Source organism: Natator depressus, chromosome 3 (assembly GCF_965152275.1).
Source record: "Natator depressus isolate rNatDep1 chromosome 3, rNatDep2.hap1, whole genome shotgun sequence".
NCBI classification, from domain to species: domain Eukaryota; kingdom Metazoa; phylum Chordata; order Testudines; family Cheloniidae; genus Natator; species Natator depressus.
Genome location: NC_134236.1, coordinates 62644946 through 62659016, shown reverse-complemented (window position 1 = coordinate 62659016; position 14071 = coordinate 62644946). Strand labels below are relative to the sequence as shown.

General features: G+C 43.9%; 1 protein-coding gene across 2 annotated transcripts in view; it reads right to left on the bottom strand.

The window, feature by feature from the left end:
• Nucleotides 1-4897, bottom strand: part of IRAK1BP1 (interleukin 1 receptor associated kinase 1 binding protein 1) — a 31812-nt gene extending 26915 nt beyond the window's left edge. The window contains exon 1 of one of the 2 annotated variants that reach the window (XM_074948013.1): nucleotides 4517-4897. In XM_074948013.1, the coding sequence (XP_074804114.1) occupies nucleotides 4517-4819 (303 nt within the window). In that variant the 5' untranslated portion in view covers nucleotides 4820-4897. The remainder of the gene's footprint in view (nucleotides 1-4516) is intronic. The other variant, XM_074948012.1, reaches the window with a different exon arrangement.
• Nucleotides 4898-14071: the final 9174 nt, after the last annotated feature.

Below are 14071 nucleotides of genomic sequence, written 5' to 3'. Positions count from 1 at the left end.
ACCATGGATTTATATAGAGGCAATATGATATTTTCTGTTTTATTATCTATCCCTTTCTTGATGATTCCCAACATTCTGTTCGCTTGGTATTGGTATTAATTAGAAGTAATGAGATAAAAATCAGCAAAGTACAAATTGCTAGTAGTGAGAGTTGTTAGATGGTAGAATAATCTACAATGCAAATGGAAGAAGTCCCAGTTGTTGGAGTGATTTGAAACAGAGTAAAATAATGCAATACAACTTATACCACAGGAAATAGCTTCAGGAAGAAAAAACAAACAAAAAACAATGGGACTTCAGGTTGCTCTTCTGTAAGTTGCCTTGACCCTGTTACCTTACTGGTATTGAGGTACCCAGAACTGAATGTGGTATTTGGTGGACTTTCCAGTAAGTATATGGGAGAATAAACACCTCCCTTTTCCATGATCTGATGTGTCTACACCTGCAGTCCAAAACTGTATTGGCATTTTTTACGAGTGTATCACACTGAATGTTCAGATCTCAGTGGTGGTCTACCCTCACTCCGAGTTCTCATCAGCATTACTTTCTAAGACACAATTTCTTTAAATTTATTTCAGACTGGTTTTCCCGAGATATATAGCTTGGTTTGGTCCAGGTCAGACTTCATTTTGTAAAAAATTTTGCAGGCGTCATTGGTGTTTGCAACACCTCCTATTTGAGTAGTATCTTACTTTAATTTGCATCCATCTTCCATGTCATTCATGGAGGTGTTCTAGCACTTTGTGTCATCCTATTTTGAATTACCATAGTGGCAAGGCTGGAAGTCAGTTATTCACAACTTGGTCACCACAAGCTAGGCTTCCATGAGTCATTTTTTCGTGGTCTTCCCACATTTTTTAAAAGAACTATTTAGTTGTACCTAGCAATAAAATATGAGATGGTTGGACAATTTACTATGGTGGTTATTTTTGGTGTAGGAATGAAACCAGGAGTCAAGGGCTTCCCAATAATAAAGAACCTGTGCACGAAAAAACCAAACCACACCAGGCGTTCATCCACTGGATTTTGAGACTTCAGCAGATTTCATAATGGTGTAGTTGCCGAAAACACTAGAAGCCCTTGGATAAAATTGTTTGCTTTCAGATTATTCTTTTGGAGCTAAAGCTGCAGCCACCTCCCAAATAATGTATAAGACACTGTTTTGAAACTGGGTTTGTGCAAATGTGACTTCAAAGCTTCCTCATGGCCCAGCCCTGTACTTACTCAAAAATGCCATCCATATTTGAAAAGCCCACCAGTGTGGCTGTAACCTCTTGAAGCAGCTTACCTGGATTAATAATTAACCCACAAAAGTTTGGAGGTAAAAGGCATTTTCAATAGAAAAACTTTCTTGGTAAGGAACATAAATTTGTTAGTCTCTAAGGTGCCACAAGTACTCCTTTTCTTTTGACAGATGTTGTAACTCACTGAATATTTTTGGGTAAGACTATTCATTCTGTGTAAGCAGTGTATAGAGAGGGTCAATGCGGGGAGATTTCCCAGATGGATTTTAATATAAATAGCCACACCATAGCAAGAGAAACAGAACTATGAACAAACTGGAGTCTAACTGGAGTCCTGTCTGTATGAATCATGTGCCAGCTGCATATATCTTAATAGGATTAGAAATATCTTGCTGGAGTGAATAAGTGTGAAGCATTTTTTTTCCCCAAATGTGAGCACTATATTCACACATAGAAGCCACAGACGGCTGAATGCTGGAAACCTACAATCTTCTACTTATCCATATAAGTACTGAGTAGCACAGGCAGCAGCACAAGCTTCCTCTGTCACCATCTGCCTCATCCCTAATTTGAGGAGTCAGCTTCTAGGGGCAGAAAGACAATTCCGCTTCCATTCATTTTCAGTCTTTGGCTTCTCAGATGAGAATAGCAACAAGTTGTGATTATGACATGGATCTCTCACTACTAGAAAACTGACTGATAACCAACTTAATATACATAAGTCACAGAACAGCTATTAGATGCCACCCACCTGGGCTAGATTCCTTCCAGCTATCTAGGGGTAAAGTGAGTTGTTCTTTGGGGAACGTATATAAGTGATTTAGTGGCAGTGTCTCATGTTTTGCTTCCTGCTATATTTTGCTAACATAAATATCAATGAGAAAAGTACCAGATTAATGTGTCTTAGCCTGTGGTGGAAGATCCCTGGTCTGCCTGCACTAGAGAGGTACAACTCCCACAACCATTTCACTTTCCTTGTAGAGAAAGCACAATCATTGTCGTCATTCCTCTGTAAAATTTTAATCACGGCGCTACCTCTTCTCTGAAAGAATTTAGAGGTATAACTCCCTGTTTCAGCCCATTTGTTTTGTGAGTGGGTCAGAACCATATGCAGGGTTTTGGGAAGAAGAGAGAAGGGAGTGCCATGCTCTGTTGCTGCAAGGGAACAAATGAGTGCTGCAGACTGGACAGGGGCCAGCAAGCAAAGTGTTAGTGCCACTCTTAACATATTAGCTACACACTCTGTTGCTAACACAATGCAGCAGAATATCTATTAGTGCACAATGAGAATGAGGTGAATGTAAAGGAAGGCTGCATAATCCTCCTACTCAGCAAAGAAAGCAGCAACTACTTCACAGGAGAGAAAGAAAAGCACAGATATTAAGACAGGATTGGCTTATATAGAGATCCTTAAGGCAGCCTTGCAAAATATTACCCACACCATGAAAATGAGTGTGGGCAAGTAAAACTTTGACATGGATGTGCAAATTTTCATAACTTTGTGGGCTGCATTTAAAGGCAAATTTCCTTCTAAATCTTCCACAAAGCAGTGCCCACTGTGCAAAGAAGCTCCTTCACAGGAGATTTCTAAGTCCTAGCCAGAAAAAAGGAGGTATAAATTAAAGAGCTGTCAAAATTACCCTTCATATCTATAACCCCCTATATACACACTTCCAGTTTGTGGTAAGTTTGTGTTATTGATTTTTGAAATAAAATGCCAAAATAAAAAGCTTTGAAGAAATGAATGTAAGGATTAAAAATAAAATGTTTTAAATGCAGCAAAGTGCTGGCTTAGTTTTTGTTTGAGAATTTAAGAAGACATGTCTCACCCAACTCTCCACACATCAACAATGCCAGTGAAATGTCCTACAGTGGAACAAACAGTGCTGCACCTCATGGGGCTCTTAGAACATTTTGTTACATCTAACTGTAATGAACAATGAGACAATAAAATCAGTGATCCCTTGTTGGATTGAATATAGACAAATCTCTGATTTATAGCTCAATTTTGGCATTTAATGCATGTGTAGGTCTCCTCCAGGTCAGTAACACATACTCCAATCACTGCACTGTTTGCAATCCCTCACCAACTCTGCTTGTTGTCATTGCTGTTGTTTTTGTAAAGAGTATATTAAAGGAACATGAAGTCAATGGAAAGATCATACAACCACTGATATCAACTGGGTGCCCCAGGGGAAGTGAGCAGGTGGTGGGGTATAGAGCTCAGCACTCTGAGGGAGGGGAGGGTGTTGGGGTTTAGGTAGTGTTGCCCGGCTTCCAGTTTTCAACTGGAATGCCTGGTCAAAACGGGACCCTGGCGGCTCCGTTCAGCACTGCTGACCGGTCTACTAAAAGTCCAGTCAGTGGCACAGCGAGGCTAAGGTCGGCTCCCTGCCTGCCCTGGCTCCGCACGGCTCCTAGACACAGGGGTGGCCACTGGGGCTCCATGCACTGGCCTCACCCCAAGCGCTGGCTCCACAGCTCCCATTGACTGGGGGCAGTGTCTGCGGACAGCACACAGAGCCCCCTTGCCCCTCTGCCTAAGAGCTGGGCATGCTGTCCGCTTCCAGAAGTCGCCTGAGATAAGTGCTGCCCAGACAGAGCCCACACCCCAAACCCCCTCCCATTCCCCACCCACTGCCCCAGCCCTGAACCCCCCCCCCCAAATCCCTCATCCCGAGCCCCACCCCAGAGCCCATACCCCAACACCTCCTCCTGCACTCCAAACCCCTCAGCCCCAGCCCGGAGCCCCATCTCGCACCCTGAACTCCCCTTCCCCCGGCCCACCCCAGAGCCCGCACCACCCGCCACAGCCCTCACCCCCGCCAGGAGCCCCACCCCATGCCCTAGCCAGGTGAAGGTGAATGAGGCTGGGGGAAGAGCGAGTGACAAGAGGAAGGGGGGATGGAGTGAGCGGGAGGCGGGGCCTCGGAGAAGGGGCCGGACAAGGGTATTGGGTTTTGTGCGATTACTAAATTGGCAACCGTAGGTGCTGGCATGGGCGCTCAGTGGGGTTTAGGGCTTGGGATGGAGGAGGATTAGAGCTGAACTCTCTCGGATGGGGGTTGGGGGTTAGAGGGCGGGGCCAGTGGCGGGTTTAAGGCTGGGGACTCCGGAGGGGGGGGGAATGACGCTGGGGTTTAGGGCGGGGCACTCCGAGGGGCTGAGATTTAAGGTTTGGGGCTGGAAGTGGGGAGCGCGGCGGGGAGGGGGTTGGAGTTTACAGCTCGGGGCTCCCGTAGGGGGCGGGGGTGCCGCCGACCCGCTCTCACCTGCACCCCGCGCTGCCGGGCGCTCTGCGCGATGTACTCCAGCCGCCGGCTCACGCTGCTCCGCGCCTCCCCGGCCTCCCCCTTCCTGCTCCCCAGCCGGATGGAGACCCGCGCCCGGTCCGGGGCCGCACGCAGCTCTGCGCTGCCGCTCACATGAACCTCCCGCCCTGGCGGCACTGGGGTGCTGCGACCGCCGGGGAGCCCCGGCACCGGCTCGCTCTCCCGCCCGCGGCCCCCGAGCGGCGGGGCTATAAGCTCCGCGAACACCCGCGCGGGAGATAGCGGCAGCGCGGCCAGCGACATTCCGCAGACCCGTTACGGCACCATAGCAACCAACGCCACGGTGGCCGAAAGGCCCCCTCCCGCCCAGGGCATGCTGGGAAGGATCATATGTCCGTTACTGGGGCGGAACTCACTGCCCGCGGCCCCAGAGCGAGGCGGAAGCTTCTCCGGGAGTCTCCCGGGCGCGCTCCGCGGTGATAGTTCGGGCGGCTCCGCCAGGAGAGCCCCCTGCCACCGACTCGGAAGTTCCTCCGCGGGGTGGAGCTCCGCCACCACACGGACCGAGGCGCTTGTGGCCCGCTCCGGAGCAGGGGGCCGAGCCGCAGCCTCGCCCAGGCCTGTGGTCTCGCCGCAGGCCTCTCCCACCGGATGACAGGCCCGCGGGCGTTCGCAGCCGTCCTGCTCCCGGCCACGGTGCCGCTCCACCGCCAAGCGCCCCGGCCACCAGGCGAAAGCTGCCTCCGCCTCAACACCCCCGCACGCAGAGTACCCGGAGGCTCCGCTAGGAGCCGGGATTTGCCCGGCCCCAGGGAACCGAACAGGGATGGGGCTAGTCGGGATTCATTCCGCGCCCTGCGGCCCCAACTTCCCTGCCCTTGGAATGCAGGGTGACTAGATTTTTTTTTCTCTTAAGTTCTGAAACAGAAAACTCATGGGGAGGTTAGTTCTCAGCTTCTAGCTCACACCCATGAATGGCCCTTGAAGTGTCAAATCAATTGCCTAGCCTGTCCTTATGGCTTTTCCACTGAGAAGTGGGGGGGGGGGGGGGGGGGGTTGCAGGCCTCAGGAAGGAGAGTGCCTATACCAGCCCCCTTTTAGAGATTTAGAAGGTTTGGATAGTTTGCATAAGCTCTCAGTAGATGTTTGATTTTTTTGGATGCTTGTGTGACCTAACCGCAACCTTACCAAAATTTGTTCAGCACTAGAGGATGTGGTGCTAGCCTTTGGAAACAGACTGCAAGTGTGAGTGTTCTGGTGCTGGGGGAAAACATTACACAATCTGTCAGAGATGAGGTGGGATCTGAAACAAGGAAACTTTCATGCCAACTTGCTTCAATTCTGTTATGTTATTTTGGTGCTATCAGATCTCCGGGGATTTGTTTTGACTAGGAAAAGTGGTCAGGTTTAGGTTGGGTTTAACTAACCTATGCTAGCTAAACCCAACCGCCGCTCTACCTCTTTCTTTATGTAGATGCAGGGTATAGTTTAATTTAGCTGATCAAACTGTATCCTAGACTCTTGCCTAGGAGCCAGTGGAGGGCCCTTCAGTGGGTCTGGAGCAGGACTGCATTCTTTTCCTACAGACTCACCCATCCTTGGCAACCCCTGGCATCTCCTCCAGAATCCTCTATGTACTTCTCTGCTAGCAATTATTTCATCCCTGCTACAAAAATAAGCAATTATGTTGTTTGAGGAGACTCTGTCAAGGTGTAATACCAAAGAATCCTTAATCTCTCCCAGGGGGTTTAGCCCTCCCCCTAGGTGGAGGTAGTTTCTGCCCCATGTAGCTGCTCCTGGAAGGGAGTTGCACTGTTTCATAGATTCTAATGCCATAAGGGATCATTGTGATAATTTAATCTGACTTCCCAATTTAGCACAGGCTATAGAACGTCTTCAAAATAATTCCTAGAGCATATCTTTTAGAAAAACATCCAGTCTTGATTTAAAAATTGTCAGTGATGGAGAATCTACCACAACCCTGGGTAAGTTGCTCCAGTGGTTAATGACTCACCATTAAAAATTTACACCTTATTTCCAGTATGATTTTTTTCTCGCTTCAACTTCCAGACATGAGATCCCGTTATACCTTTCTCTGCTAGTAAGAGTCCATTATTAAATATTGGTTCCCCATGTAGGTACTTACAGACTGTAATTAACTTAACAAAGAGAAGGCTAAGGGGTGACTTAAACAGGTAGAGCTCCTTGAATCTATTACTATAAGGCTGGTTTTCTACTCCTTTAATAATTCTCCTGGCTTTTCTCCAAAGTCTCTCCAATTTATCAACATTATTTTTGAATTGTGGACACTGGAACTAGAATAATAGAATTGTGGATCTGGAAGGGACCTCAGGAGGTCATCTAGTCCAGTCTTCTGTGCTCATGGCAGGACTAAGTATTATCTAGACCAGTGGTGGGCAACCTGCAGGCTGCGCGTGGCCTGTCAGGGTAATCTACTGGTGGGCTGCAAGACAGTTAGTTTACGTTGACCATCCGCAGGCACACCACCCGCAGCTCCCAGTGGTTGTGATTCGCTGTTTCCAGCCAATGTGAGGTGTGGGAAGCGGCGTGGGCTGCAGGTTACCCACCACAGATAGGTGTTTGTCTAACCTGTCCTTAAAAATCTGCAGTGATGGAGATTGTGGAATCTCCCTGGGCATTGTATTCCAGTGCTTAGCCACCCAGTCAGTTAGAACGTTTTTCCTTATGTCCAACCTAAACCACCCTGGCTGCAATTTACCTCCCTCCATCTTGTAACAATCTTTTGTGTACTTGGAAACTGTTATGTCCCTTCTGTCTTCTCTTTTGCAGACTAAACAAACCCATTTTTTTTCAATCTTCCCTCATAGATCATGTTTTCTAGATCTCTAATCATTTTTGTTGCTCTTCTCTGGACTTTTTCCAGTTTGTCCACATCTTTCCTGAAATGTGGCGCACAGAATTGGACACAATACTCCAGTTGAGGTCTAATCAGCACAGAGTAGAGCGGAAGAATTACTTCTCGTGTCTTGCTTATAACTCTCCTGCTAATACATTCCAGCATGATGTTTGCTTCTTTTGTAACAGTGTTAGACTGTGAACTCATATTTAGCTTGTGATCCACAATAACCCCCCCAGATCCCTTTCTGCAGTACTGCTTCCTAGGCAGTCATTCCCATTTTATATATGTGCAGCTAATTGTGCATTCCTAAGTGGTGTACTTTGCATTTGTCCATATTGAATTTCTTCCTATTTACTTCAGATCATTTCTCCAGTCTGTGCAAATCATTTTGAATTTTAATCCTATCCTCTGAAGCACTTTTCTGCCCCTCACAGCTTGGTGTCATCTGCAAACTTTATAAGTGTACTCTCTATGCCATTATCGAAAGCATTGATGAAACCGTTGAACAGAACTGGACCCAAAACTAATCCCTGTGGGACTCCACGAAATATGCACTTCCAGCTTGACTGTGAACCACTGATAACTATGCTCTGGGAAGGGTTTTCCAACAAGTTATGCACCCTCCTTATACTAGCTTGTATTTTCCTAGTTTGTTTATGAGGCGGTCATGGGAGACCATATCAAAAGCCTTACTAAAGTCAAGATATACAACATTTATCACTTCCCCCCCATCCACAAGGCTTGTTACCCTGTCACAGAAAGCTATTAGTTTGGTTTGACATGATCAGTTCTTGACAAATCAGTGCTGACTGTTACTTATCACCTTATTATCTTCTAGGTGTTCACAAATTGATTGTTTAATTATTTGCTCTGTTTTCTTTCCAGGTACTGAAGTTAAGCTGACTGGTCTGTAGTTCCCCAGGTTTTCCTTATTCCCTTTTTTATAGATTGGCACTATATTTGCTGTTTTCTAATCCTCTGGAATCTCTCCCATCTTCCCTGATTTTCAAAGATAATTGCTAATGGCTCAGATATCTCCTCAGTCAGGTCTTTGAGTATTCTAGGATGTATTTCATCAGGCCCTGGTGACTTGAGTACATATAACTTGTCTAAGTACTGTTTTAGCCTCCGATTCTACCTCTCTTTCACTCGCATTCACTATGTTAGACTCCAGTTGCTACTAACCTTTTTGCTGAAAACTGAAACAAAAAAGTCATTTAGCACTTCTGTCATTTCCACATTTTCTGTTGTTGTTTTCCCCTCCTCCTTGAGTAATGGGCCTACCCAGTCCTTCCATCTTCCTTTTGTTTCTAATGTATTTGTAGAATGTTTTCTTGTTACCCTTTATGTTTCTAGCTAGTTTAATCTCGTCTTGTGCCTTGGCCTTTCTAATTTTGTCCATATATACTTTATTTGTTTATTTTCAAGCTTTGTAATATGACCTAGTTTCCACTTTTTGTAGGACACTTTTTTGAGTTTCAGCTCACACAGGAGTCTAGCAGTGTTCACACCAGTGCCAAATAAAGAAGTAAAATAACCTCTCTGCTCCTACACAAGGTTCCCCCTGCTTATGCATTTCAGGATCACGTTAGCTCTTTTGGCCACAGTGTCACATTGGGTGCTCGGGTTCATCAGATTATCTACCATGACCCCCAAATCTTTTTCAGAGTCACTTTTTCCCAGGATAGAGTCCCCCATCTTATAAGAATGGCCTACATTCTTTGTTCCCAGATGTATATATTTATATTTAGTCATATTAAAACATGTTGTTTGCTTGTTCCCAATTTACCAAGCTCTGAATCAGTGATCTGTGTTCTTCATTATTTATAATTCCCCCAATTTTCAAGTCAACTGCAACCTTTGTCAGCGATGATTTTATATTTTCTTCTAGGTTATTAATAAAGATGTTAAATAGTGTGGATCAAGAACTGATTCCTGAGGTATCCCAATGGAAACACCACATGCTTTATGCTGATTCCCCTTTTCAATTACACTTTGAGTCCTATCAGCCCATTTTTAATCAATTTAATTTGTGTCATGTTAATTTTATATTATACTATTTTTAATCAAAATGTGCAGCACCAAGTCAAACACCTTAGAGAAGTCTAAGTATATGATGTCAATGCTATTACTTCTATCAATCAAACTTCTAATCTCATCAAAAAAATATACTAAGTTAGTTTGACAGGATCTGTTTTCTATAAACCTATGTTGATTTGCTTTAATTACATTATCCTCCTTTAGTTCATTACTAATTGAGTCCTGTATCAGCTGCTCCATTATCTTGCCCAGGATCAATGTCAGGCTGACAGGCCTATAATCTCCCAGGTCATCCTGTTTGTTCTTTTTTAAAATTGGCCCAACATTAGCTTTCAGTCTTCTGAAAGCCAATGCTCCATGACTTATTGAAAATCAACATTAATTGTCCAGTGTGCTCCTCAGCCAGCTTATCCATACTTCCTGGATGCAAATTACCTGGACCTACTGATTTTAAAAATGGCTAAATTTAGTAGTTTCTGTTTCACATCCTCCAGAGACAAGTGGAATGGAAAGAGTGCTATCACCATCATGTGATGAGACTGCAACATCTGTTTTATCCCCAAATACAGAACATTTTTGAGCACCTCTGCCTTTCCTGCATTATTATTGATTCTGCCATTTCCATCTAGCAATGTACCAATACCATTGTCAATATTCTTTTTGTTCCTAATATATTTAAAAAAAACCTCATTGTTAACTTTGCTGACCATAGATTTCTTCTTGTGTCCCTTGGCTTCCCCTATCTGTTTTCTACAACTCCTAACTACTGATTTATATTCATTATTATCAGCTTCCCCTTTCTTCCATTTGTTCTTTCCACTTTAATTTTTTTAAATTTCCCCTCTAAACCAGTTGTATGGGTAGGTTTTTTTTTAACCTGTACAGCAATCTTCCTCAGCTGTGACTTTTGTGCATTAGTAAGGTCTTTCTTTAACAATTCCCAATTATCATTCACATTTTTCTGATTAAATTCTTCCTCCCAGCTCACTTGGCTCATTTCAGCTTTGTGAAATTGGCTCTATTAAAGAAACAAGTGTGTGTGTCTGTGTACATTGGAAGCTCAACTAGGGTGGAAGGTGAGGGTCATTGGCTTTGGGATCCAAACTGTTTGCTCTATAACTTTTCCTGCCCCATAATCACCCTGAAAAGCTATTCTTTCACCAAGGTTAGTCCAGGTAACTCATAGATTATTACCAAATGTAAGATCAGATATCCTTATCTCCAACATTAGAAAACCATATAGCTAGAATTAATTAGTTAATGATTGTATACAGTGTATTTGTAGCCGTGTTGGTCCCAGGATATTAGAGACACAAGGTGGTTGAGGTAAATAATTGTATGTTATGTACTCTGAAGAAGTGCTAAAAATTGTGTGTCAAATTAATGACATTTTAAGAACTTTAATTTTTCAAATGATGTTAAAATCATACTTGTAAAATGAAACTGGTGCTTAACATTTGATGATAAGGAGACAAGTACTTTCGAAATATCTGAAATAAATATCCAAAATCAGACAAATAGATAATCGCTTTCAAAATAATTTTCTTTTGTCTCAGTCACCAAAAGACATCAGTAAATTTGTGGAACAGAGGATACTATTTAATTTTACAGTCTTTTCTTTGCACAAGTATCCCGGATTGTAGCTTGTCAGTAATATGGTCACCAAAAGCATTTGTCAAATAATGAACAGATTTATAAAAATACTTATTCTGATTGTGGTAATTGTCAAACATCAAAAGGGGCTAGATTCAGCACCTAAATTGTTTTCTGCCAATAATTCATCCAGCTGTAGTAGTGGGAAAGTTGCATTACTTCAATTATAATATATATCTAAAAATTCAAATTCTAATCGGAGTTTATCCAACTCTTTGATCTGTGGAATTGGGCTGGAATATTCTTTTTGAACTTTTTTTGGGGGGGGGAGGGAGGGTTGGTGTGGTGTGTTTTTGTATATGTGACAATATTATTTTTAGTAGTCTTGAATCAAATTAAGGGAGGGATGGAAAAACCATAATAGTACTTTTTAATTTATGTAGACCCTGTTCAATCTAGGGAATTCAAATAATTTTACAAACATTAAATACTACTCACAACACCCTTATCACACACACAAATATTGTTAAAGCTACTTTATAAATAGAATATTTATTGATGCACAAAGATATTAAGACCCACATTTTTAGTATCAGCCAATTTTGGCTACCTCAATTTTTGGGTGCCCAGCTTGAGGTACCAAGGATCTGTTTTTTGGATTTGCTGAGCACCCACAACTCTGGTTGAAGTCAGTAGGAGATTTAGTGTTTAATACCTCTGAAAATTAGGCTCCAAGTTTTTCAGAAAAGGATACATCCAAAGTTAGTGGATACTTAGAAAAAAAGAAATTTGGACCTAAGTGACTTGTGCCTGAAGTCACACAGCAAATCAGTGGAAGAGCTGGGAATAGAATCCAGCAGTCCTGAGGCCAAGTCACTTGTTTATATAATTGTCACTTTCTCTGTGTCTCTCTGAAGCCAAGAATGTCTGTTGAGTCAGTGTGTAATTATGGAAGCAATTACACACTTGGTTAAGAGCTCTCTTGTTCCAAATATCACCAGGTTCAAGCATCTTTGGGATTTGCAGGCTGTTACCATCCAATATTTTAAGTTCTCAGCCATTTTAACTTTGCAGATTATACATGTGGTGTTCACTACAGTAAAGCATGTCTCTATGCCATGCCAAGAGGCCTCGATCATTGTGATTTCAGATGACAGGTTTCAGAGTAACAGCCGTGTTAGTCTGTATTCGCAAAAAGAAAAGGAGTACTTGTGGCACCTTAGAGACTAACCAATTTATTTGAGCATGAGCTTTCGTGAGCTACAGCTCACTTCATCGGATGCATACTGTGGAAATTGCAGAAGACATTATTATATACACAGACACCATGAAACAATACCTCCTCCCACCCCACTCTCCTGCTGGTAATAGCTTATCTAAAGTGATCATCAAGATGGGCCATTTCCAGCACAAATCCAGATTTTCTCACCCTCCGCCCCCCCACAGACAAACTCACTCTCTTGCTGGTAATAGCCCATCCAAAGTGACCACTCTCTTCACAATGTGTATGATAATCAAGGTGGGCCATTTCCTGCAGAAATCCAGGTTCTCTCACCCCCTCACCCTCCTCCAAAAGCCACACACACAAACTCACTCTCCTGCTGGTAATAGCCTATCCAAAGTGACCACTCTCCTTACAACGTGCATGAAAATCAAGGTGGGCCATTTCCAGCACAAATACAGGTTTTCTCACCCCCCCACCCCCATACACACACAAACTCACTCTCCTGCTGGTAATAGCCTATCCAAAGTGACCACTCTCTCCTTACAACGTGCATGAAAATCAAGGTGGGCCATTTCCAGCACAAATCCAGGATTTCTCGCCCGCCCCCCCCCCCCAACACACACACACAAACTCACTCTCCTGCTGGTAATAGCTCATCCAAACTGACCACTCTCCCCACAATGTGCATGACAATCAAGGTGGGCCATTTCCAGCACAAATCCAGGTTTTCTCACACACCCCCCCACACACAAAAACTCACTCTCCTGTTGGCAATAGCTCATCCAAACTGACCACTCTCCCCACAATGTGCATGACAATCAAGGTGGGCCACTTCCAGCATAAATCCAAGTTTAACCAGAAGGCCGGGGGGGGGGTAGGAAAAAACAAGGGGAAATAGGCTACCTTGCATAATGACAGCCACTCCCAGTCTCTATTTAAGCCTAAATTAATAGTATCCAATTTGCAAATGAATTCCAATTCAGCAGGTTCTCGCTGGACTCTGGATTTGAAGTTTTTTTGTTGTAAGATAGCGACCTTCATGTCTCTGATTTCGTGACCAGAGAGATTGAAGTGTTCTCTGACTGGCTTATGAATGTTATAATTCTTGACATCTGATTTGTGTCCATTTATTCTTTTACGTAGAGACTGTCCAGTTTGACCAATGTACATGGCAGAGGGGCATTGCTGGCACATGATGGCATATATCACATTGGTGGATGTGCAGGTGAACGAGCCTCTGATAGTGTGGCTGATGTACCAAAAGGACTGAAGGTAAAAAATCCATTACAATCTACATACCACACAGACTATGCTGACAGCTTGTGCCACACGCTCTCAAAGAAACTGCGGAATCACCTGATCAACATCCTCTACAGCAAACAGGGAAAGATTAAGAATGAGCTCTCAAAACTGGATACTCTCATAAAAAAACAACCTTCCACACAAACTTCCTCGTGGCTGGATTTTACTAAAACTAGACAAGCCATTTACAACGTACACTTTGCTTCTCTACAAAAGAAAAAGGACACTAAACTTTCTAAACTACTACGTGCTACAAGGGGCCACAGCAATGGTTCCCTCAACCCACCCAGCAATATTGTTAACCTATCCAACTATACTCTCAGCCCAGCAGAAGCAGCTGTCCTATCTCGGGGCCTCTCCTTCTGCCCCTCCACCCCCACGAACATGATACAGTTCTGTGGTGACCTAGAATCCTATTTTTGACGTCTCCGACTCAAGGAATATTTCCAAAATACCTCTGAACAACATACTAATCCACAGAGGCCTCCCGACCAACATTACAAAAAGAAGGATT